The 25,248-nt window shown below is 37.3% G+C and overlaps 5 protein-coding genes across 9 annotated transcripts; 2 read left to right on the plus strand and 3 right to left on the minus strand.

Moving 5' to 3' along the window:
* Positions 1 to 132: 132 nt before the first annotated feature.
* On the minus strand, positions 133 to 3,475 carry LOC121745076 (cell division control protein 2 homolog A-like). Of its 3 annotated transcripts, none has more exons than XM_042138847.1 (9): positions 3,446 to 3,475; positions 2,792 to 2,832; positions 2,526 to 2,710; positions 2,192 to 2,312; positions 1,613 to 1,786; positions 1,181 to 1,344; positions 873 to 960; positions 721 to 774; positions 133 to 621 (listed from the first exon to the last, which is right to left on the minus strand). In XM_042138847.1, exons 2-9 carry the CDS (start codon positions 2,798 to 2,800, stop codon positions 583 to 585), a joined length of 834 nt encoding a protein of 277 aa, XP_041994781.1. In that variant the 5' UTR covers positions 2,801 to 2,832; positions 3,446 to 3,475; the 3' UTR covers positions 133 to 582. The 3 variants fall into 3 exon arrangements, with proteins under 3 accessions (XP_041994781.1, XP_041994778.1, XP_041994779.1); XM_042138844.1 differs by having other exon boundaries at positions 133 to 598; positions 3,446 to 3,474; XM_042138845.1 differs by lacking the exon at positions 3,446 to 3,475 and having other exon boundaries at positions 133 to 598; positions 2,792 to 3,439.
* A 2,167-nt stretch (positions 3,476 to 5,642) lies between these two features.
* On the plus strand, positions 5,643 to 8,005 carry LOC121746229 (pentatricopeptide repeat-containing protein At4g17616-like). Its single transcript, XM_042140167.1, has one exon. It carries the CDS (start codon positions 5,894 to 5,896, stop codon positions 7,865 to 7,867), a length of 1,974 nt encoding a protein of 657 aa, XP_041996101.1. The 5' UTR covers positions 5,643 to 5,893; the 3' UTR covers positions 7,868 to 8,005.
* A 521-nt stretch (positions 8,006 to 8,526) lies between these two features.
* LOC121745276 lies at positions 8,527 to 11,669 on the minus strand. Of its 3 annotated transcripts, none has more exons than XM_042139118.1 (4): positions 11,476 to 11,669; positions 10,170 to 10,403; positions 9,991 to 10,095; positions 8,527 to 9,532 (listed from the first exon to the last, which is right to left on the minus strand). In XM_042139118.1, the coding sequence occupies exons 2-4, from the start codon at positions 10,387 to 10,389 to the stop codon at positions 8,799 to 8,801; spliced, it is 1,059 nt and encodes a 352-aa protein (XP_041995052.1). In that variant the 5' UTR covers positions 10,390 to 10,403; positions 11,476 to 11,669; the 3' UTR covers positions 8,527 to 8,798. The 3 variants fall into 3 exon arrangements, with proteins under 3 accessions (XP_041995052.1, XP_041995051.1, XP_041995050.1); XM_042139117.1 differs by having other exon boundaries at positions 10,170 to 10,400; positions 10,756 to 11,669; XM_042139116.1 differs by having other exon boundaries at positions 10,170 to 10,400; positions 11,476 to 11,668.
* Positions 11,670 to 12,256: 587 nt separating this feature from the next.
* On the minus strand, positions 12,257 to 16,237 carry LOC121745054 (mediator of RNA polymerase II transcription subunit 17-like). The gene is made up of 8 exons (XM_042138816.1): positions 16,008 to 16,237; positions 15,704 to 15,929; positions 15,047 to 15,160; positions 14,775 to 14,860; positions 14,258 to 14,651; positions 13,690 to 14,154; positions 13,206 to 13,523; positions 12,257 to 12,813 (listed from the first exon to the last, which is right to left on the minus strand). The coding sequence occupies exons 1-8, from the start codon at positions 16,094 to 16,096 to the stop codon at positions 12,499 to 12,501; spliced, it is 2,007 nt and encodes a 668-aa protein (XP_041994750.1). The 5' UTR covers positions 16,097 to 16,237; the 3' UTR covers positions 12,257 to 12,498.
* Positions 16,238 to 18,253: 2,016 nt separating this feature from the next.
* LOC121745153 (casein kinase 1-like protein HD16) lies at positions 18,254 to 24,043 on the plus strand. The gene is made up of 16 exons (XM_042138952.1): positions 18,254 to 18,939; positions 19,480 to 19,611; positions 19,693 to 19,766; positions 19,843 to 19,912; positions 20,005 to 20,060; positions 20,147 to 20,218; positions 20,975 to 21,069; positions 21,169 to 21,235; positions 21,315 to 21,444; positions 21,516 to 21,734; positions 21,828 to 21,970; positions 22,053 to 22,227; positions 22,392 to 22,482; positions 23,049 to 23,206; positions 23,309 to 23,497; positions 23,582 to 24,043. The coding sequence occupies exons 1-16, from the start codon at positions 18,535 to 18,537 to the stop codon at positions 23,639 to 23,641; spliced, it is 2,136 nt and encodes a 711-aa protein (XP_041994886.1). The 5' UTR covers positions 18,254 to 18,534; the 3' UTR covers positions 23,642 to 24,043.
* The last annotated feature ends 1,205 nt before the right edge of the window (positions 24,044 to 25,248 follow it).

Consider the following 25,248-nt stretch of genomic DNA (forward strand, 5'->3'; position numbering starts at 1 on the left):
TTTGATAATCGTACTATTTATTCAGTCTTCGGTTGAAAAAATACAATAATTTGAATTGTCTCAACATAACAGAGTATCATATTCTAATCAAGAATAATCAAGCTACTAATTTCTAACATATCGAATAAGATATACAATCAACACAGTATATAAGATATATAAGCAACTGTTTGCTCCGAAACAATGTCAAAAAGTAACATTTGGGTAATAGCACGATGTTACATCAAAACTGTCAAAAATAAACATATAAAAAAAGAAAAAAAATTGACACAACCACACAGGGGAGGGGGGGGGGGAGAAGATAAGAGCAAGTGAAAGCAGGGGCAACTGAGATTTCCTTCATAGTTCCTTGTGTGCAGAATCACTTTGGTATAAACCAAATCGTACCGAAAGAGAAGGAAGAAATGGGAAGATAACGTCGCCCGTGTGTCACACTTTTGTCGAGAGGAATAAAATTGCAGCTGCCACGCATAAAAATATACAATATAACAAAGAGCAAGGGCATCGATCAGGGGACAAACCCGATATCCTTGAAGTATTCATGCTCCAGCGCGTTTCTGGCAGTAATTCTTTTGCTCGGATCTAAGCAGAGCATTTTCTGTGAAATGGCAGATAAGTCGCCTGGACATCAGAGATGTTCCTCACACATTTATGTAGTAAACAGAGAGCGGAAATGTGTAAAAAGACTACTCTACAGTCAATGGAGACAAATGAACTTACACCGAGGAGGTCAAGGCCGCCAGCGTCAAGATTTGGAACCACAGACGAGAGATCCTGTGGAATAAACGTATTAGTCAAAATCATACATCTGAAGTAGCTAGAACAATAAATTTGGGAATGTGAGTTTTAAAATAGATCCCTATTTTAATCACCTTGGGTGGCCATTTCGGAAATGCTGATTTAAAATCAGGTAAAGATGTCACTCCAGGCCATGTATCTTCATTTGGGGTGCCCATGATTCTTCAATACAAAAGAATAAACAGGAAGCAGATATTACGTTTTCAAAATGCTGATATGTTGTTCAAATATACTTTACGAATATCTTCAGTCCACAAATGACCTATAAAGGCATGGTCAGTTTGTTTAAATAATGCACAAGAAAAAAAGATTGGTCAAGAATTTTGCTCTGTTGCGACTTTAATTTAACTAAAATGAAACATCACCACTTCAGAGGCATCACCTAAAGATTTTGAAGAGTTCGTCTATCTCAGAGTCCCCAGGAAATAATGGTCGTTGGTTTACCATCTCAGCAAATATACAACCAACCGACCATATGTCCACAGGAGTTGAATAGTGGCGTGATCCCAGCAGTATTTCCGGAGCCCTGTACCATAGAGTCACAACCTGCAAAAAAGGCACTGGTGGTTAAGGGAAACAAACGATGTACTGATCAAGTAGGAAACTCTTCTAAAGTGATCATTCGGGGTGAAGAATGTACCGCTAGTGAAGTAGAGTATTTTCTAGACATGGTGAACTCATTTTGAAAAATCGTTAGGTTCCATGCCCAGTAAGATTATAAACAAACAATCCCAAAAGGGAAATTAAGGAACAAAAGCATATAGTAGACTACAATAGCCTGCAAACTGATGTATTGCCGAGTGATAGAACATACTTCATGTGTAAATGTCCTGACAGGAATGCCAAATGCTCTAGCCAATCCAAAATCTGCAAGCTTTAATGCATTGGTACGTCGATCAATCAGCAAGTTTTGAGGCTTCAGGTCTCTATGAAGGACTCGATGAGAGTGACAATAGGCAATACCACGGAGTATTTGATACAGAAACATCTGTGAAATTGGAGCTTGCACAATTACAACATTGATATGCAAGCTAGAGCTTTAGGTGCTACACATCTTTGAAGTATTATCGCTTTACTTATCCTTGGGATGCTGAAATACAAGTGCATGGTCCCACAAAACTTACAATCAATTTGATATTTGTATTTTAAAAACTATAATACCACCCAACATCCTGACCTGACCTACTATGTGTCCTACAGCTAAATATATTAAGCAACTACACTGATGCCTTTCAAAAGAAAAGGTGAAGAAAACCACATAATGTTACTGTTGTTTATTTGTATACGATCTATGCAGAAACCAAGAATACCCTGTACTCTACTGTACTCTTCAGACAACAAACTTTAATTATGACAAAGAATCAAGGTCATTTGGCAGAGAAATGAGACATACTTTAACCAGGCGAGGATCCTTTGAGAATTCTGGGCAAGAATCCATGTGTTTTTTCAAGTCCAAGTCCAGATATTCAAATACCAGGTACAGTCGCTTATCGCTGTGCACCACATCCTGTAACCTGTGACCAAACATCAGAGTTCAGGCCTCACTAGGTTTGCAGATTATGCAATACTACCTTAGAAAAGCCTTTCCAAACTCAGAAAATAATTGCTTTTTATCAGAGACAATGACATCAAATGAAACAGCACCATAAAGAACACGTTCACACCCATACTTGATACTTCTCACTTACTATAAGTAAGTATCTAGACTTATTATTACTATTAAGTACCTTACAATATTCCCATGTTGCATCTCTTTCAAGAGAGAAATCTCTCTGATAGCTGTACTCGGCACTCCCTCATCTTCCTGCTCTAGCCGGATTTTCTTTAAAGCAATAGTCTCATTTGTTACACGATCCCGGGCCTTGTACACCACGCCATACGTTCCCTCACCGATCTTCTCAACCTTTTCATACTACACTCAAAATTGGATTATGTAACTACCATTACAGCCACAAGGCAATACAAACAGAAAGAGTAGGATAACTATCTTTACCTGGTCCATCTAGTAAAAAAATAATCGATATCAACAATCAGCTACAAAATGAAGAACCAAAAAAACGTGAGGCGACAGTGTCGAAGCAACATGAACATTGAATATCTATAGCTACGATCAGAACAACAGACTTCTACAGTTCAGATGAAATCAGATTACACTTCCAATGCCGGAAAAATAGGCAGATCGGTTTCGTTAATATTTAGTATTCACTTCGCAAAACAAATTTGATCAAAGACTACAAAAGTCAGCTCAAAAACACCAGCAAATCAGCTCGCCTTTCTCCAACATCAATTTTTAAAATGTAAATCAAAGTGCAAAACACACACACACAGCGCATTAACAACAGTAACAACTCTATAATTAAACGCGCACGAATTAATTAATTCGTCCAACAAACAACCGCAGCATCGACCGATTCAGCTGGAATTAACACAACGCACTTATAAACTAATCAAATTAACGCCGATTGAACAATAATCACAAATATACAGAAATAAAATAAAAATAAAACAAAAATAAAAATCAAAAGATGTGGCCAGGATAAACAAAGACAGTCATATAGTAACTGCGCATCCACATAAATTATGCATAAAAAAGGAAAAAAGCTCAAAACAAGTACAGATGAGTGGAGATGGTATGCGTACGACGTACCAGAGAGAGAGAGGGAGTGAGAGAGTGAAGAGAGCGAGGGAGGGAGAGAGTGGGCTCTATTTATATGAGCTCTCTCACATATAGGGTTGCTTCTTTTTTATTTTAATTTATTTCAAAATTGGTCAGTTTTTTTTTCAACATTTTGACCAAAGTTTTACTATAGTTTTCTACTGTCTTTTTATTTCTTTTTTACTACTGTAGGTAAATTTTACATTAAGACATTAATCACTATTTTTGTATTTATACTATATGGAAAATGCATTATTATTAACACCCATAAAAAAATACACTATATGACACAGAAAATTAATGCATTGGTTTATCATCATCAAAAGATGTAGTACACTACTATACTACTAGTATTTAGTTTTAATCTAGATACTAGTACAACATTAGTATTTATTCTGATTTATTATTACTATGAAAGAGTATATATAGTGTTTAATAGAGCTTGTGTTATTTAATCTTGCAAAGTATAAATAAATTCACGATTTATGTCTCTAATGGGTTCATTGCGATTTAAAATATTACAATTTCGAGTTAATCAATTGAATTATTATGGTTGCACTTTAATATTTGATGTGACAAAAGAAGTCCAATATTATTCGTCGTATTGATTGGAAAACGGCTAATAATAGTGATGATTTTCAAGCTCATAATTACCATGAAATTTAATACTATCATCATTTGTAATGACTAATGAACTAATGAATTTATTTTCGTTAGCGACCAAATTTGTCATTCTTCGCAAACCAATCAAGTACTACCAAAATTAAATACACAAATAGTTTGATCTTTTTCTTTGGCTGTGATTTTTTTTTATTGCAATGTTCTTTTTCTCATTTTACCTCACAATGACATAACAATTTATTTATTTTATTTTTCAATGAATATTTACGTGATACACACATGTCTACACAAGATTTTCATGTCATTCATAAGTAACAGTCCATAACATTTACTGTACCATCATATGCTAAATATTTATTGCCAACGGAAAAGGTTTGAAATTATTATTAGCACATAATTATCACATTCTCATGACCCACATATAATGTGAACCATTAATACATAATTTAATATGCTTTGACGAGGAGTTTTCAAGATTAATTTATGGTTCATACGTGCAATACTGTTTGAACTTATTATTTACGCACTCATAACTTAATTATTGTGCACTTATCTTAAATAATTTAAAACATAAATACACAAAAAAAATAATGTACGTATGTTACATTTAGTTAAGCCTTTTTTTGTGAAGGCAAAATATAACAATTTTGAAGTCTTAAAAATGCGCTCCTGTTTATCACAGTGGAAACACATGCAATGATGCAATGATGCAATGATGCAATCAATATAAATATACTGCATTGATAGTATTGTGAAATATGCTATGCATAGCTCATTTTTTTTACTAATTATAACCCTTTAAATCAAATAATAATATTAAGAGATTTATTATTTTATCCTTATAGCTGAAACAAGTGATTGTTTAGTTTTAAGGGATATATTAATTAGAAATCTATTAATAATATTAAGAGAATTATTATTTTATCCTTTTAGCCGAAACAAGTGATTGTTTAGTTTTAGCCTTTTACGGGATATATTAATTAGAAATCTATTTTGAAGTTACAAAGCAGGCAATAAGGTAAATTGTCGACAAAATCACCAACCTTGGTCAAATATGTGATTAGTCTTTTAAATTACAAAAATAGTTGATGATATTATAATCCGAGCATTTTAAATTTAGTGACATGACAAATGACTGCCAAGGTGTACTCTTAAACAATATTGTTGAAATAGCCAAACATTTTGTCCACATTTTTCATATCATGCATAATTTCTCCAATTTTGGGTTTATGAGAAAAATATATCAAAGTTTTGATATATTAAGAGACTACTTTATAGTATGATGCGGGATTGAGAAGAAAATCGATAATTTTTTTGACATTTTTTCCGGAAATTTACTCAAAACAAAACAATATAGAGTATTCACTAGTAATATTTTTATCATTATTTTTAAATAAGAAACTACTCCGTAATGTAAAAACATAGGGCTATGGCTGCAATTAATGGGCTTCCACATTAAGCCCAAAGTAGTATTGTACGTAGTAGAGCCCATCATATTTTAAAAATGGGCCACATTTAAAAACAAATGGGCCCAATTCTTCAAAAGTTCGCTAATCATTAGCTTCGACCGCCAATCGACCTCTCCATCGCCGCCGTGATTTCTAACCACTCCCAATCCGGCCACCGTCTCCAGATTGGTGTCAATTTCACAGTGAATCGGTTAAATCCGCAGTTGAGCTGATTTAAATGGCAGTCGTCTCGTCTGTTTGCGAGCTTGGTGGAATCAGTCGCACTTTCTCACTCTAGCTGCTATGGTTTCGCATTTTATCAGGATGCTTTCTCATTGAATGTGGTCGATGATTATTTACTCCGTAATTCATGATTCGATCGTTGATAAGAGAGAAGCAAAGAGGTTCAGGTTTATTAAGATCATTATCTGGTGGAAGATTTGTCTTAGGTCACAATGTGACTCACTTTCCAAAAGGAATTTCAACGCTGTGTTCAAAAGGCCCCTCTCGGTGGAGCTTATTAGGGAAGCTAGAGAGAGAGTTGAAGGAACACAAAATCGATGAGGCTTGGGAGACTTATAACAACTTTGTGCGTGTTTATGGCTTTGTCGATCAATCTCTGGTGGCTAATCTGATTACTGAGTCTTCGTATTCATCTGATTCCAAATCTCTTCGTATGGCTTCTCATTTAGTTGTTAGGCTTTCAAAGGAGAGGCTGGTTTTGCTTAAACCTGAGGTGATGACGAAGCTGCTCCTTTCTTTGGCCCGGGCTCAGATTCTTGTTCCAGCTGCAAGGGTTTTTAGAGTGATGCTGGAGAATAAGATCTTGCCGCCTTTGGAAATCTTGCAGATGGTTTTTCTACATTTGGTGAAGACAGAAACTGGGACATATTTAGCATCCAATATTTTGGGGGAAATTTGCTGTAGTTTAAAGGAAGGGAGAGTAAACAGAACAATGACAAGGCCTGATGTTATGGTTTTCAACCTTGTTCTTTCTGCTTGTGTTAGATATGGAGCTTCTTTACAGGGGCAACTGATTATGGAGCTGATGCCGGTAGTGGGAGTCGCGGCAGATGCCCATACCGCTGTGATTATTGCACGTATACACGAAATGAATACCGCGAGAGACGAGTTGAAGAAGTTGAAAGAATGTGTGGATATGGTTCCGGTTAGTTTGGTTCATTACTATCTGCCCTTTTATGACTCTTTGTTGAGCTTGAATTTTATGTTCAATGATATCGATAGCGCATCTACACTTTTGTTAGATCTGTCTGAGTTATATTTAAGGGATCGGAATGAACAGAGATCCTGCAATGTTTCGATTGGATCTGACAATATAAAGATGGGGTTGAAGCTGCAGTTTCTACCTCAGCAGCTGCACAAGGATTTTGTGTATAAACTCAACCAAAGGCAGGAGCTGCTATTGCATAAGAATGGAAATTTTGTTCTGACCACAAAAGGGTTGGCCAAGCTCATCACAGGGTACAAGAGAGCAGGGCGAATCAATGAGCTCTCGAGGCTTTTGATCACCATTCAAGAGATGCTCAATTCACCAGATAAAAGCAGCCCTTGTTCTCAGGTGATCGATGCTTGTGTTTACTTGGGGTGGCTCGAAACAGCTCATGACATACTTGAGGATTTGGTAATGGAAATTGAAAATCACTCGGTTTTTTTAAGTTCATATGCATTGCTCTTGTCTGCTTATTACAGTAGAGATATGGTGAGGGAAGCAGAAGGGCTAGTGAGACAAATCCAAAGACTCGGTTTTGACATAGAAACATCCTCAAAGATTTCGGATTCAGAAGATAAACACACATCAAATTTGGCCAACTCGATCAGCCAAACAATGAGGGAAGAAGAAGATGGAGGAGTCTCACTACATCAGTTCAATTCCTCCATCTTCTTCTTTGCAAAGGCCAAGATGATCGAAGATGCAAGAGAGACATACCGGAAAATGCAGAAGCTGAAGATCCACCCTAATGCTTCCACATATTTCTATCTTATATGTGGGTACAGTTCTTTGGGGATGTTTCGTGAGATTACTATCTTGTGGGGTGACATCAAGAGGAGCATGGTGAATCGAAATACAGTATACAAGAGAGAATTGTATGAGTTGGTGCTGCTGAATTTTATTCAGGGAGGCTATTTTGAGAGGGTGATGGAGGTTATTCATCTCATGATGGAGAATGATATGTTCTTGGATAAGTGGGGCTATAAAACTGAGTTCTTGAAGTTTCATACGAACCTTTACCGGACCTTGACTTTGGCCGAGGCTAAGGACGAGGCGCAACGCATGAGGCTCGAGCATGTGAAAGCGTTCCGGAGATGGGCTGGCATAAGTTAAACATAGTGGAAGTTTGTAAGTATGCGATCTGTAACTAGGAACTAATTTTTGTGGACTTACCAAAATAGAGTAACTTATAAGTGGACTATTCATAGTATACTAAGGTTTATATGTGTTCTAATTTATCATGTTTTACTATACGAGTCTCATGAGAACACGTAGTAAAATCAGTAATTGATCAAGATTAGGAGTGTATAATTAGAAACATGTTTGAGTAATTATTACACTTGGTAATTAGTGGGTATACTAAACGAGTTTGGTCATGATTTCCAAGCTTCGGATACTATTCAAGTTAATTTTGGTATTTTGAATAGTCTATATAAAGATATTTTTATATAATACTGTAAGCCAAATATAAATAACTAGCCCCACACAATTTAAAAGCATTTTCCATCGAATTTCGACGAGTTACACATGGCTCACTTTTGCACCTCGTCTCGAAGATGCAATCACATTATATTGAATGTAACCGAGACAAAGTGGGATTTATAGGAACCTTGCAGAATGCTGATATTACAGATTCCCATTTATTTCATAATTCTATGTACCTCATACTCCATAAGCCAGGAAAATTATACAGTTTTCAAAATTGCAAAGGTATATAAACAGAAAATAGAAATAAAAGTAGAAGAGAATAAACATTCTAACCAAAAGAAGTGTTAGACGGTAACAGCACTCACACTGAAGGTGCTGCAAAGAGCAAATAGCATTTGTAAGTTCGTTGTGTTCCAAAAAAAAACTCAAAATCGTGGCACTCAGCGTTGAACTCTAAACTTATGAACATCTCACTCTCCCTTCCAGATATGCACAAGGAAGAAGAATGAGAGGGTAACAAGAAAATGTAATGTTTGCAAAATTGAGAGCTTCAAATTGGATAGATGAAAAGAGAACAGGAAGCCACATTCAGAATGCACAAGAAAGCTAAATTCACCTACAAAATATTTGGAAGTTGAGAGTCCAATCTGTGCTGCAACTCCTTGATCTTGATCGAAAGCTCCGAGTTCTGCTCCTTATAGCTTTGCAGCAAGTAGTCTTTTCCTTTATTCAATTCTTTCAGCTCACTCACTTCCCTCCTCAACATTTCAATCCTTTCCCCATTTCTCCCTTTCTCTGGAGACTCCATGTTGTTTTCGACTTCTGGGTAACCATTCACATGCCCGTTGTTCTCAGCTGGCCAAATGGGGACTGTAGGGAGTTTCTCACCTGAGTGGACATGTCCGACACAGCGATCTGCTATTGCCTTGCGTAGCCTCTGTACCTCCTGATCTGATTCAAACAAATCCCTGTTTGCAGCATCCAGACAAGATTGCAAGTGCGAAGAATGTGAAACCTGTGCGGCAACAGAGGTTTGCACTTCTGCAATTTGATCTTGCATTTCTAGTATCATGTCATCTCTTCTCTTTAGCTGCTGTCTCAGCTTTTGTATGACCTCCCGCTTGCAGAAAATGTCGGAACCAGATTCTGAGACGCAAGGGGAGTCGGAGCTGTTAGATTGGTGGAAAGGTTTCTGGGGCAGCTCCAGGCGGTCAGGAGAAGACGACCACATCACGCCATTTTCTTTATTGAACTCTGAAATGGGAACAGTCACTAGTGGAAGAGCCATTTCAGGTTCTGACATCATCTGACCATTGGCGTGTGGTTTGATTTCCATCACATTCCCGGATCCTATTTTACGAATACATAGATCAGTGAAGTAGAGATAGTTAGAAAGCTCAAAAGATAACCTGTTAAATTTTATGGAAAATTTAGAGAGGAACATAATAGGAGTAGTTAAATACAAAGGGGCAAGCATGAATTTAGTATTTGATTACATGGTCAGGAAGGAACTATCAATAATGCCAATTCTCTTGACCATATATCAATAATGCAAGTAATTGTGAATGGTGAACTAGATCACTACTTCCATCAGGCCAAATACTGGAATCAATGCTCCCTAAAGACACATTTTCAACCCAGCAGTACAAGTTTTCTCCGGCACGAGAAAATTGAGGAAAATCGAGTTCGGTTGTACAAATATGCATATGCAGGTATATGTTTTACGTATTCGAGGTAAATCTTAGCACACTCCAAATCTGAGGAATCAATATTATTAAGGCTTTTGACTGGGACTAAGATGTGATTACCTGAATAATGGCTGTAGCAAACATCTTCATCTTGAGGATAGCAAAAGGCATTTGAATGCATTGGGCAGCTTCCTGATTTCTTTCCATTGGTAGATTTTCCATTAACTGCAATTACAGTAAACTCTCAGATAATATAAATAGAATTTTCTGGAATAGTTGCATGAACATGCATTCAATACCTTTTAAGCTTGGACTACTGCTGTCCAGTTGTTTAGCATCAAGGACCTGTTTGAGCTTATACCCAAGGCGCATTGACAAAGTACTAATCAGTGCACTCCCTGCAATAAAAATCCAATTTGGTCCCTCCCCTGGAACATTTCTCGACCTCCGGGGTGCCTCAGTGGCTCTTGGCTTCATTGGTAAAGCTATAGAAATGCAGACCAAAAGCTTCTCTGGCATGCACACAAATTCTGCTTTTGAATCATGAAAAATACAACAATTACTTTACAGAAAAAAATTAATTTATCATTTGTTAATCAAAATGTTCTTTTTCAATGTCCATGCACACTCCAATATATCCATAAAAATATGTAATGTAGCTCTCCAACAAAAAATGCTGAAGTGAATGTCCATAGAATTATTGGCAGTCAATTATGCTCGTATTGAACAAGTTCTGTGTGTGCATCTCTCGTTTTAGTTCACATACTGACTTGACTATCTGTAAATCCTAATGACAAATCCTTACGCTAGTTACTAAAATATTGTTTTCTTTCAGAAAAAATATGTTTGCACAGTTCATCTCAAGAACTGTTGTAGAATCCCTACCTTGTATATATGCTATTCTGACTTTTCTTCCAAATCTTTGTCCTAATCCAAGTAACCCCAATTCATTTAGGCTACATCACACAAACGGTAACTCTGACTCTGTGAGTAGTTGGACCTTTAGCCATAAAACACAAACTAAAAGTGTTCCATTCTAGAATCACCTAGTTGATTGCATTTTGCATAACTAAAAACTGACTAGCTAAGCTATAAAGACAACATAACACAAAGCTTCCCAACAGAACAGCCTATTAAAAGATAATCTCAAAACACGGGAGAAAATAGACCGCACTCCACTGCTGTATTTTATTTTTTGTGTTCAGGTCTGTACACTGTATGCTCTTATCACAAACTCATGGACACATTTTGCTAAAAAGAATCGTATGAATAACAAGGAGATGGCATTAACTGTCCGAGTAGAGAGTAGAACAGAAGAACTACGAAACTATCATGTATTGACTATCGTATAGAAATTCGTCCATATTTATGAAAACCGATTAACCAAACCACCAGCCACAGATAATTCCAAAACCTCATAATTGCTACATTACTCATACATTCTCAACCACATCCTTCTATTCAGAGCTCAACCAGCTAGTAATTTAGTTTACACGGAGATACATACAGTAACGCAATCAATAACCCCCAACAGAAGCAAGCGCGCGAAATAAATAAAATAATTGAAAAGTAAAAGAATCCGCTAAAATAGGATAAAGATTCCACCAAGCTCGCAACCAGTCTCACACGGCTGCCATTTCAATCAGCTCCATTGCCGTATTACCAAGCTGGAGTCGGTGGGTGGCCGGGTTGAGTGTGGGTAGAATCACGGCGGTGGAGAGAGCGATTGACGGAGGAAATGGGGAAAGTGAGACGAAGTTAGGGCGGCTTTTTCTAAATATATTGATCTAAATCCTAATTCTTGTGCAGTTTTTGCTACTCCAATTATTTTGGTAGTTAGTATTAACCGTTTAGTACGCAGCTAAAAATACGTAGTAAATATAAAATGGTCTAATTTTTTGGTAATAAAATAATAATTTGATTTTATGAATCTTCATTAATATTTAAATATTATTCATAACGTATGTAACGGCTGTAACGACAATTAAAACAGGAAAAAAACAATAAACCATGAAAAAGTGCTATACCACTCATTCTCAGATACTACTACTACCAAGTAAAGAATTAAATAAAGTAAAGCTTTGTTAATATACGTATCAAACTATCCCTCTTTATAGTTTATGGGTATGCTATTTATTGTCGGACTTCTCTACCGGTATTTTCGTAACGTTTTTCAATAATATTGATTTTTTTGTACTACTAGACAAAGCACACATTTTCTAGAATTATTCTACTTGTGATTTCTCATTGTCATGTTCTAGTTCTGGTAAATAAAAGCATGTGTTTATCCAATGCACAATTTTTAGACAAAAAGCGAAGAAATGTCATACTATCAACAAAGACGAAGACCAAACTATACATAAATTATCACCAAATAATAAAGTACTAAAAAATAAAGCTGTGATGAAGCATATTATACCATTTTGTTTGCCTGTCACCATATGCTCTCACGTGAAGTACATGTCACTCACTAATATATGAGGAAATAGTAAACCCATTTGTCACGTTTAGTACTTTACAGATACAGATACAGATACAGATACATGTCTGATGTCTATTCCTACTTACATTTTACTATAACACACAAATTTTAAGTAAATCAAAAATTCGTTTATAAACGACCAATTATCAATAGCTGCATAAGTTCAGAAAATCCAACAAAGTGGAATGCAAGAGATCAAGAGGCAAATAGCCTAAGAACTTCCTTCTCTGCGACTCAAAATAGGACATGTCTGAACGAAGCTTGTGTTCCTCGGTGAGGCCATCGTCTATCGTGAGCCACCAAGAGATGCAACCTTGGGTATCATCAGGGTCTACATGTGCCACCAGTCGAGCTATCTCGCCCTGCTCCAACTCGAACGCCAGTGATAAGAAATCTCTGTTTGCTTTGATGCCGACTGCGAGAGCTTCCTCATGCAGCCACTGGATGATTTGGCTAGCAACCTATAAAAGAATTTTGCCAACATTACAACATATACATAGATAGCTGTATAAGTGTTATTGTACATCTACTTGTCAGGACCATACAGGACGCGCCATAACATCTAGAACGGTGTCACATATGAAGAAAGTTTTGTGTATGAATTCGTAAAAGCACCATTTGCAACTCAAGAACATGTTCTATAGTTCACATTAAAAAGAGAAACGTGGCCATTTTCATATATGATTTGAGTCTATACTAAAGAGCAGCTTGTGCAATGTGCAAGAACAAACAGGTGAAATATTTCTAGGTTTCAACTTTGTGACGAGACCCCTTAGCTTTTTGTGAGCAACATAGCAAAATATTATGATAACAGAAAGTTGGCACTAAATATTTTCAGATGCCATTCACATACCTGCTGAATAAGTATTATAGGAAGATCTGCCAAGTCACAGTCGTATCCATTAATAGAGCTGACAGCTTCAGATTTTCCTTTGAAAAGACCTAGAATATTAGGAGCACCTTCACCATGTACGCTAATGGAATCATCAATCACCACAACCTTAGTCCAGAACTGGGATCTTACAACCTTCCCGTTGCCAGTGCCGGGTCTCTGAATTTGGCTAGCAGCATGAATGATGGATTCAGGAATCTTCATTGAAAGTGTCCATGAAGATGTCCGAGAGTGCCAGGTTGGATGAGAAAATAATTGGACGTACGGTGTCCTGTGAACCTTCAAGTGCATAAAATACACTTAATCAGTCTGTGCATAAGAACTTAATCCAGATTAATTAAAATATATGTATAATTATTGATGGTTTTTAGTAAATTTAAGAGTAGAATTTATGTTATTTGGCATTTATAATGTCAAGTTGTCAAGAACGAGATGCAGTACATACCAGATTTTCCAGCATAGACAGGACCTTATTTGAGAATATTCTGTGACCAAGAGACATGCAGAAATGCCCTAGTACGCTAGAATTGTCCTTAGCTGGCTGGCCAGGAATTTGACTCTTTCTTAAAGGCATGGCTTTGGATTTTGCTCTGACAAACACATACTCATGAAATAATTGTCGCAAATAAATCTCAAAACCAAGTTGTCTTGGGACCCTTGATCTCTCTGCTTTATCAATAGCTTTTCCATAATCTTGTTCGTCAAATGATTCCACATCTACATTTGAAGTTTCTACAGAATTTACTTCCGATGCACTACTTATTTGCTGATCATCTTGACTGGATGAGACGAGTGAGAGGGAAACAGATGCTCCTTCACCAATGCTTAGGCGCAAATAATTTTCTTTTATGCCAGTCAGGTTCACATGCAATGAAGGACTACATGCTTCACGGTTTACCAAATCAAACACCTGAAATACATTATTTTAATAAAAAATTAAAAACTGATGGAATTATATTTTAGCACAGCCTAATAGTATGATATAATGAGATATATATAAAAGGAATATATACCTGCTCATCATGTATTGCTCGATGAACTTCACGTAAGGTTAAATGCATTGCCCTCACACGTTCTTCATCCGTTGCATGTTCCTTCACAGGCATTGGGGAAGATCCATTGGATTCTTCTTGCGTGTTTGTCTCACTAGCTCTTGTCAACTTACAGGAAGGATTGAGTCCAAGAAACTGAAACTGAAACTGAAGAGAGTGGCATGACTCACGGGGTACATTCACTGTGAGCATTCCAGCTGCATCATGCTCAACGGGAATTGTAGACATGGAAGATGGACGAAATACAGAAGCCAAATCATATAATGAACTGTCAAATAAATCAATATAGAAGCCTTCATTGCCAGAGGCAGCTGCAACCAATCGATGTCGTTTAATTTTCCAATTTTGCTGCAATCTGCCATCCATTAGAAAATGCAATTTGTTAGTGAGGAGGAGAAGAGAAATTTCCACTAGCTTTATGTAAATCGCACACTGGGAGAACAGAAACATATAGCTTCTTCAAGCACTTATTAATTACCTAATGAGGGCCCCATAAAATCTAGCCTCTCTTGCTACTTGTTCTTCCAATGCTTTGGCAGATTGCTTTAAATATTTTCCAAGACCCTGCAGTGTAACATAAGACTTTATCCATACTGCATCATAGCATTAATGTGCAAAAACTATTTGCATCAAAGCACAAATATGCACATAGCTGACAAGAAAGAAAAAAGATGTATGAAGTTAGAGGTCATTAGTAAAGTCCTGTATGAGTCGTATGACAAAGACAACAACTTAGGAAGACATAAGTACCCGGAAACACTGTAGCTTAGTTGCTGTAGACACAGCAAGGTCAGATAGATGTTCATTCGGTAACGGCTTTGGCCGTGTCATTCCCGCAACTGTTACAGCATCATTGGCTTCTACCTGTGTAAATCACATTAGAGTTATATGTAGGTTCTAAATCCTTGGTGCCAATTCCCTATATGAAATCACGCAGACTGAAAAAACAATAGGGTGGAAACTTATTCCTTCGGCTCGCCCAGAAGGCTTGGATGGTTTAAACAGGTAGTCCATCACCATCATATAACCATAAATCTCTAAGACGGTAACTAGTTGAGCAAGCAAACAAAAATCCTAGGCCTCTGCTCAAGCTGCTGGCCAAAACCAAACTAATAGGTCAGCCGAAACAGGCTAAAACTTGATTTAGAACTCTAAGAGTGACCTTTATTAGCAAGACATTACTCTTGGCATATGTATTTCCACAATTAAATTCAAGATAAGTAAGACATAGATGCAGAGACGGTCGCTATATAATACTAACCCCTTTGAACACCTATAGAAGAACAAGTTCAATTGAGCCTTTTTATAACTAACAAGGACTTAAAGCATGACTCCGCAGAATTACTTGTCATATACACATTAGATATAGAAACGAGCAATAGAAGGGAAGGGCTAAAAATTATTTACCGTATTAATAAGATCAATTATGACGGAGAGCTCTTGGTGAGCTAACTGCAGATTCTCCACTAAGCTCTGCCATTGCCATTGCCATTGCTGCTGACTGGATGTTGCACCATCCTTGGCACTCGCACCTTCACTCTTCCGCTTCTTGCTGGGATCCTCTCTTTCCACTGCCCAGGCAAAGTCTATCCTCCTCACCAAGTTCACTCTCTTTTCATCATACCCCACATCCCTGCCACATACACACACCAATATCACATCAATCCATCTGAATTGAGATTTTTTACCATAGTGTGGAAAGTGAACTGACGTTGGGAAGTGTTCGAAGCCATTTTCCTCGATGGCATCGAGCCGTTTGATTGGAAGCTTGTCTAGTGAAATTTCAAGATCCCCGTCCATTATTCTTGTTTAGATTTCCAATGAATAATCCCCGGCGCAATTGAATCAAATAGTAGAAGCTAACTAGTACAGAAGGTGGCGGCGCCGGTGACGAGATTGTAGTCGGAGTCTTGGAGATGGAATTGAATTACCGAATAGGGTTTTTCCTACGCATATTAAAATTTGAATTTAATTATTTACTTTTTTTATTCGATTAATAAGGATTAATTGGGCCGGATTTTTGTTATTGGGCTGGAAAGTTAAAATACTCCAAATTTGAATTATATTTGTGGGCAAGTGGTGGCCCGCTACAAAAAAGACAATAAAAACTGGCGTGGCGATGGTGTTTTTCACTTTCGAATGCCATATCTGCTACTATTTGACAACATTGAACATTGCAACTCGACAATACGCAAATTGAAAATTTAAAAGCTGATTATTATATCAAATTGATTAGCAAGACCACCAACATCCCACTATTGCTTAAACCTTACTACAATCTCAATCTCAGTCTCCTCCTATCCGGAGCTCCACTAGCTACTATCTATTTATTATACATAAATTAATTCCTAGAATATGACCATAATCACACGCATTATACGGAACTATAGTAGCTATGGAGCATAATTACCACAAATTCCACCAATCTCACGAATAGTCTCAGATGACTACCATTTCAATCAACTTAGGCAGTGAATTATTCGATTCATTGTTAACTTAACACCGAGCTTGAAATGAAGACCAAATCTAGAGTATGTATAATCACAGCGGTTCCACAATGATGTGCCAACCGTGGCGGTGGAGAGAACAATTGACGGGGGATGAGGAAAGGGAGAGAAATTGAGAAATGAAGATTTCGGGCTTTTCAAAAATTAGCAGCTATATAGCATAATTACCACAAATTCTACCAAGCTCACAAATAGTCTAAGATGACTACCGTTTTAATCATAAGTGAATTATTCGATTCATTGTTAACTTAACACCGAGCTTGAAATGAAGACCCGATTGAGAGTATGTATAATCACGGCGGCGCCACAACGATGTGCCAACCGTGGCGGTGGAGAGAACGATTGACGGGGGATGAGGAAAGGGAGAGAAGTTGAGAAATGAAGATATAGGGCTTTTCAAAATTTAGTGCACAAATGTGTGTTTTCAGAGATTTCCTCTCAATCCAACTCCTCCCCATCACCCTTGTATCCCACTCTTTCCTCTCCCACTCATCTTTCCCCTGAAATGTAAAAAACTCATAATGGCTATTCCGGAAACAAAACTTCCTTGAGAGAAACATACGTGGAAATAAAATCAAGAGGACAGAATTTGAAAGAGAGTGAAGAAGTGTGGGGATGTCATTAAAACATTGTGTGAATTGGATTATGGACTTGTTTGTTCATAGTTGATAGGGGTTAGTAAATGGCTAATTATATAAGTACCAATGTATTTCAATAATATGATTTTATGTTTTAATATTTCATTTATGTTATATTTTTTGATATAATAAAGATTTTTTTTATATTTCCAATGGCATTTATAGGATTATTTCCAAAACTCTACTCTTGTACTATATTTATAGATAGGTGTATTAGTCATAATAGTAGCCTTTAGAAGAAACAAACTCGTATAAGTATTTGTTGTTAGGGGGGTGGGGAAGCAAATAGGTCTTATATTAACAAAATTAGTAGGATAATACAAACTGTCGGAGCCACAAGACCAAACCAAACCTATTTACAAAGCTACTTATCTTCATGTTCCCTTTCCTCTTTCTCGATTGTCTCGACATATTTCTCCACCTTCTTCAAGATACTGTTTAAGACATGCAATTTAATATCTTGGATTTTCCTCCTCCCCATTCTCCTTCTTCGTCTTATAGTATGCATTCGCTTGAGCACCTGATTGAAATAATGTTCGAAAATCCCAAATTCCCTCCACCATGGCCTAAAACTTAAGAAGGAAGGGTCATTTGCTGTGCATTTTCCACATTAAAAAACAAAAATATTTGTAAACACACTTTTTTTTTCCCTCGTGCCATTCATATCTGTGAAGATTGCCCCGCTTCCTTCAAAATAAAGTAGAAAAGAAATTTAAAATTGATTAGAAATAGAGTCTGTTAATTGAGCGAAAAAGTGAATACTGTGTTACCAAGCTTTGTTGTGGTATGTCAAAAGCTAGAAAAGAAAGTATGTGGCAAAATTTAGTAAATATTATCTCGGTGAAATAAACACAACAATTTGAGGACACAGCCACTGTCTTTTTTCTTTTCCCCAATTCAACCCTAATTTTTCCATCTCAAACTCCACAAACCCTCACTCGAGCTCACCTCGATCGCCGATCATCCTGCAGCCGGTCCTACCTCATCTTATTCCTCCGATTTCCGCTGCAACTCACAGCTAGCTGGTTCGATCTCGGAGTTGATGACGAAGAAGTCGCCGATTTCGCGACGGAGTTGATGGACGACCACAGATATGCCTCAACTGCGTAGCGGAGCGCGCAGAGGCCGCCGACCCGCTGTCGCAGCTCCCGCTCCCGAACGGAACAAGGGGAAAGCCGCTCGAGCTGACAAGGGAACCGTACCAGCTGCTGGGAAACGAGCTGCAGGGAATAGAGTCGACGCCGCCGCCGCAGGTGGTGCTGATAAGGAGAAGGAGGTTTTGGTGGGGGATTGTGGTGGTGGTGGAGGAGAGGCACATGTTGATGCTGCTGTGAAGGAAACGACGTCGTTGAAGGTTGGGGAGGATAATAATAACAAATTAGAGGAGGTTGGAGAAGACGTGGAAGAGAAGAAGATGGATGAGTGTGATAGTGGTGGTAACGGAAGTAAGGGGTTGGGTGCTGAGGATGAAGGAAGCACTACTCCTATTCCCGAAAGGGTTCGTTAATTTCATTCTTAATTTTGTTTTCTAATGTTTGATGATTCTGTATTATGTACTCCATTAAGATAAAACAGCTTGTTTTTTTAATGCTTATAATCGTTATCTTATGTGGTTGTGTTTGATGTTAGGAGTTTATTTTCGAGTTGCATGTTAGGGATGTGGTATATGGTGGTTTTATGAACCAAAGATTTGAGTTTTAGTTTACTTACTGATCGAGTTGTACCCATGAAAGCGTATACATTGTATTTCTGGTTTTGAGTATTTTTTAGATAAAATAAATACTACTATAAAAGTATAAATTTCACATATTATGGGAAGTTTCTACTCTTTAGCTTCCTAGGGAGTTTACTGCGAGTGAATTGATGATAGACACATGAAATTTTTTCATATATAAGGAAGTTACTTCTGTCTGCAGAAGTTTGCTCATTTAATTTTGTTTCCTCTTATCCTCTAAGAATCTGACAGAAATCTGATAGAGGCATATAGCTTATACATGTCATATTCAGCTTACGGTTTAATTTAATCGCTTGGCAACAGGTCCAGGTTGGTGGTTCTCCAGCTTATCGAATTGATAAGAAATTAGGGAAAGGTGGATTTGGCCAAGTTTATGTAGGCCGGCGAATCAACCCCCCAAACCCAAATGAGAGAAATGGACCAGGAGCGGTAGAAGTACGTACTTGTTCCCTGTTATTGGCAGCTTTGGCCTCAGTATCTGCAAAGAATCTCTCTCTCAGTTTTATCTCTTTTTAGGTTGCTTTGAAATTTGAGCACCGTAGTAGCAAAGGTTGTAATTATGGACCACCTTATGAATGGCAAGTTTACAGGTGAGTTTTGTATTAGTTCCTATGTCTCTGTTAAATTTTGCAAAATATGAACTTTGTTTACTGCATTCTTCCATAGTGCTCTTGGTGGTAGTCACGGCATACCACGTGTGCATTACAAAGGACGTCAGAGTGATTACTATATTATGGTATGTGCCTGAAACTCAGAATTTCTTCCAGTTCTAAACACAAATGTATATCTTTTCTTTGCTGGTATGAAGAGTTTCTTTGTACTTTGTAGGTAATGGATATGCTAGGTCCTAGTTTATGGGATGTCTGGAACAACAATTCGAATACGTGAGGCAACAATTTCAACAGAGTTATTTTTGCTTTCTGGTTTACTTTGCAGTCTTTCACCTAACATTTAAATGACACTTTTGCAGAATGTCAATTGAAATGGTGGCATGTATTGCTATTGAAGCCATATCCATTTTGGAAAAGTTACATTCTAGAGGGTAAATATTCAACAATATTTGCAATTGTGGGATTCTTAATTCTTTGATGCACAAGCTTAGATATTTGATTTGTCAGTAATGTTAATATGGACATAGATTGATTGTAGAGACTTGTGAATCTGAGTGCTATTATATTCTGTCGGGAGTACAGACGATGCTACTACACATTCATACTTCAGTTCAATCGCTTACACTTACTAAGTTACTTGCATGTTTGTTTTTGTGATTGGTCCTGAATCTGAGTTGAACTATAGCTGTATGTATGCTATGTTGCTGGCATTTGAGCGTTGTACCAACTGTAACTGAATCGCATTACCTAAGTTGATGCTCTTGGATAACTCACAAGAGCTAGAGCTGTAAATGAGCTATAAGGACGTCAATCTTGTTGGAACTCAAAGACGACTATATTTGGCTTATGTTTTTCAGCAAGCTAGATATAGCTATTAGTTTAAACTCAAACTTGGCTCTGTAAAATTTGACTGTAGCTCGAACTTTCTGATATTCAGCTTGGTGCAGTTCAACTATGCCCCTAGCAAGAACCTTAGTGTGGGAGTCAATTGAATTGAATATGTGACAATAAGTGTCTCCACTTCAGTATACAAGAGATCGTGTTTTGGGCAATTGTTTCTTTTTTTTTTGTCTTGCCTTCAGTTCAGTTATTTTGGTTGTAGTCCCTGATTGTTGTTTTTTTTTTCTTTTTTTCCTTTCTATTTCTATCAAACCTTTTCTTTTCTCTAATTACCTCAATACCTGCAGATATGTGCATGGGGATGTAAAGCCAGAAAACTTTTTGCTTGGTACACCTGGAACTGCTGATGAGAAAAAACTTTTTTTGGTTGATCTTGGATTGGGTAATATACATGCTCTGCCTCTTGTATTTATTTTATACTCCATACTTATGATATTAACAATTGGTACTCTTAACAACAATTTCCTGTTAAAAATTGCAGCTGTTCGGTGGCGTGATAATTCAACTGGTCTTCATGTTGATTATGATCAACGACCTGATGTATTCAGGTAAAGTTACGACCATTTGTAGTTCTTCATTTTCTTTTTGGTTTAATTCTCTTGTAACCTGAGTTTCTGGTTGATGCAGAGGAACTGTGCGGTATGCTAGTGTGCATGCTCATCTGGGAAGGACCGGTAGTCGTAGGGATGACCTGGAATCCCTTGCTTATACCCTCATTTTTCTTCTTCGAGGTCGCCTTCCTTGGCAAGGTTACCAGGTTAGTAATTGTGGATGACATGTGTGTTCATTAGGAGCATCACTCTTGATGCTTACTTTATCTTCTAATAGGGCGAGAATAAAGGCTTTCTGGTCTGCAAAAAGAAGATGGGAACTTCTCCAGAAGCCCTTTGTTGTTTCTGTCCTGCACCTTTTAAACAGTTTGTTGAGTTTGTTGTTAACTTGAAGTTTGATGAAGAGCCTAATTATGCAAAATACATATCCCTTTTTGATGGGATTATTGGTCCGAATCCGGACATCAGGCCAATCAACACTGAAGGTGCTCGAAAGGTATATTATAATTTTACTATTTACAAGTTGTCTGTAAATTGGCTGCATTCATCGAAAATTTCCTTCATTAAACATATTTTTTACAATGTGAAGCTTGTATATCAAGTCGGACAGAAGAGAGGAAGGCTTATGATGGACGACGATGATGATGAGCAGCCAAAGAAGAAAGTCCGCATGGGAATGCCTGCTACACAGTGGATTAGTGTGTACAATGCTCGAAGACCGATGAAGCAAAGGTATCATCATGGTAACTCTTTTGAGTTTCTTCTAGGATTTTTTGGAGGAAGGGTTTGAGTTAACCCTGCATTTCTCTCGCAGATATCATTACAATGTTGCAGATTTAAGATTGGACCAGCATATTGAGAAAGGAAATGAAGATGGACTTTATATTAGCAGTGTGGCCTCTTGTTCAAATCTATGGGCCTTGATTATGGATACAGGGACCGGTTTCAGTGATCAAGTCTATGAACTTTCACCTCATTTCCTTCATAAGGTATCAAATCTCTAGCATGCCATACTTAGTGAGTCTTGATATGACATTGCTAAAACTTGAGTGTCATATGATATCAGTTGATTAAATTCTAACGAGGCTTAATCTCTTATAGAGCATGATGTGTAGGCAGCGTATCTTATTACTTTTTGCGTTATCACCTGCAGGAGTGGATCATGGAACAATGGGAGAAAAATTACTACATAAGTGCCATAGCAGGGGCTAATAATGGGAGCTCATTAATAGTCATGTCTAAGGGTTAGTGTTGCAATTCAAGGACTGGAGTTCTAATTTTGTACTCCCTTTCTTCCGCAGTTGTTGAGTCATTTTGCCATTTTTGTACTTTCCATGGCAGGGGAGTCATTTCTAATTTTTGAAACAATTAGGGATTTTAATTAAGTTTAGTGGACTAATTAAGCACCCCCTTATTACCCTTTAATCATAAGTTTATTAATTAGAAAAGTGACCCATTCCCCAACCCTAAATGACGCGTTCATTCTACCCTTTACACCCTCTCTCTGGATGATTTCTTTCTTTCCGTCGTCGCCACTGAAACCATAATTTCCGACTGCCATCCAGAAATCGCACCCCTTCTCTCTTCCTCCATCTCATGTCTCCATACAGCAAAAGACATTCATTTTAAAGACAAATTGAAAATAAAACCATCCTATCACTTAATATCTACGTTATTATCAAACCCATGTAACACACTAAACATCCCTTTTTATTCTCTGTGCTGAAAAGAAATGTCTCCACTATTGTGGAACGGAGGGAGTACATGTTTCAGATAATGTTTTGAAATGGGATTGCTTTATGAGATGCAGGTACCCCGTATCTGCAGCAGTCATACAAAGTTAGTGAGTCATTTCCATTCAAGTGGATCAACAAGAAATGGAGAGAAGGTTTTTACGTTACTGCCATGGCTACAGCTGGAACTAGATGGGCAATTGTTATGTCCCGTGGGGCAGGTTTTTCTGATCAGGTATAATATTGTAGTTTCAGTGATGGCTGTTGTTATGTACTGATCCAAAGAACAGGAATAAAGGATTTCTACTATTTGCTTCAATTTATGTTTCTTTTTCAGGTTGTCGAGTTGGACTTTCTGTATCCAAGTGAAGGTATTCATAGGAGGTGGGATTCTGGCTATCGCATCACATCAACTGCAGCAACATGGGATCAAACTGCCCTTGTTCTTAGCAATCCACGACGGAAACCTTCAGATGAAACACAAGAAACACTTCGGACTTCTGCTTTCCCAAGCACACATGTTAAGGTAGATTTTGTTTAGATCACCTTTCATGTTATTTTACCCTGTTTTCCATACTTCGTTCTTACAGTTTCTGGTTGTCACTTTCAGGAGAAATGGGCAAAAAATCTTTACATAGCATCGGTGTGCTATGGAAGAACTGTATCTTGATGTCTCGTAATTTTGTTGGAGTAGGTTACTCGAAGATGAAGTCCTCTCTGATCAAACTCAATTGTTATTTCTGTAATCAGAGGAAGGGGAGATCTTTGGTCTGTGGTCAAGCTGACTCTTGTTGCTCTAAGGACCTGATTTGTGCTTACTATTGCCATTGACATATAGGAGCCTGTGTAAAACCTCTGCACCGGACTGTGATTATGTCTAAATGCTTTAGGAAAGTGTTAGAACTCCGACAAGTGTAATTCGATCATTCCTTAATGTTTGTATAGTGATGGAAATTTAATGTTTGATGACAGTATCCAGCGGCTGTGTCTATATTAGCAGTGCTTGTATATGTAAAATCAGGCTATGCAACCCAAGGATATGTTCTATTAAATGTACTTGTTTCTCTTCTCATTATTTGTAATTATATTTCACATCTTTTGACATGTTTCTTTAACATACTTCTCTACTCAAACTTGTGAATATTTTCTCATGAAGTTATTTTGACTTGGTTATTATATCAACTAGCTTCAAGGCACAACCTTGGTTTAAATTGCTGTGTTAATTTATGGTTAATCTTTCTCTATTTGTACATATCACTCTGCTAGGCTTTTTTTTTCTTTTTTCCGTGCTGGATTATGTCGTCCTCCTAAGTATAGGTGGTTTGGTATTCCTTTCTCTCTTCTGGTGTATAATTCTGTGCTGCTATCTTCTGGTCATTTTAGTTGGATGGTAGGCAGAGAAAGGTTCTAGCAATTGCTGCTTTTGTGCCTTTTGTCCTGTAGAAATCCCCGTTTATGTTCGGGATCCGGGCTGGATCGGGAGCCAGTGTGCTTCATGAACATGCATGGTTGGAGGTATTATACTCTCCACTGTACCATATTCATACATTGTCAGGTTCATATTGATGCATATCTGTTTATAGCAGGACAAGAATTGTATCTCAATTTTGAAGTAGGATTGCAGTTTGTCTCTCGGTTTTCTCGTTGATGCACCATTCTTGATCCGATGCTTACTGCTATTTCAAGTTTCGAATGATCAGACAGATGGTGAAAGGAACGACCGTTGCCTGTTAGTCTGTGTTTCCTTATTTAGTTTAATTGACTCAACTGCATTGACATGCTCATGGTAGAAGACTTGAAGGGAAATTTATTTTTTTTGTTATGGTTTTTGGGATTACACCTTAAATTTGGTTTAGAGTTGTCCAGTAGTATATGTGTTAGAGGAAATTTGTCAGTCAATTAGCATATAGTAATAGCCTTTTTATCTGAGTATTTTCACTTTCTTTGTGATTTTATCCCCTTTAATCAACTCTACTAAAGTGGTAATCAGACATAAATCTGATTGGCTTGCAGTTTCGCTTTAAGAATCTAATGCCTTTAATCATTATATATGTATAAATACACTTGAAAAGATTATTCCAAAAATGGAAAATCATGAAATGGGTAGAATGTGAGCTTGATGTTGGATGTGATGGTGGCAATGATGAGTTTCTTACAATTCAATTAATTAAAATTTTGCAGTTAGTTTTTTTATCAATGAATAAATATCCTTGTTATAACAAGGAGTTGAAAAGCAACATCCAAATTCAATTGGATTCCTCTTATTGACGAGATACT

This window comes from Salvia splendens, chromosome 8 (genome assembly GCF_004379255.2).
Source record: "Salvia splendens isolate huo1 chromosome 8, SspV2, whole genome shotgun sequence".
NCBI classification, from domain to species: Eukaryota; Viridiplantae; Streptophyta; class Magnoliopsida; order Lamiales; family Lamiaceae; genus Salvia; species Salvia splendens.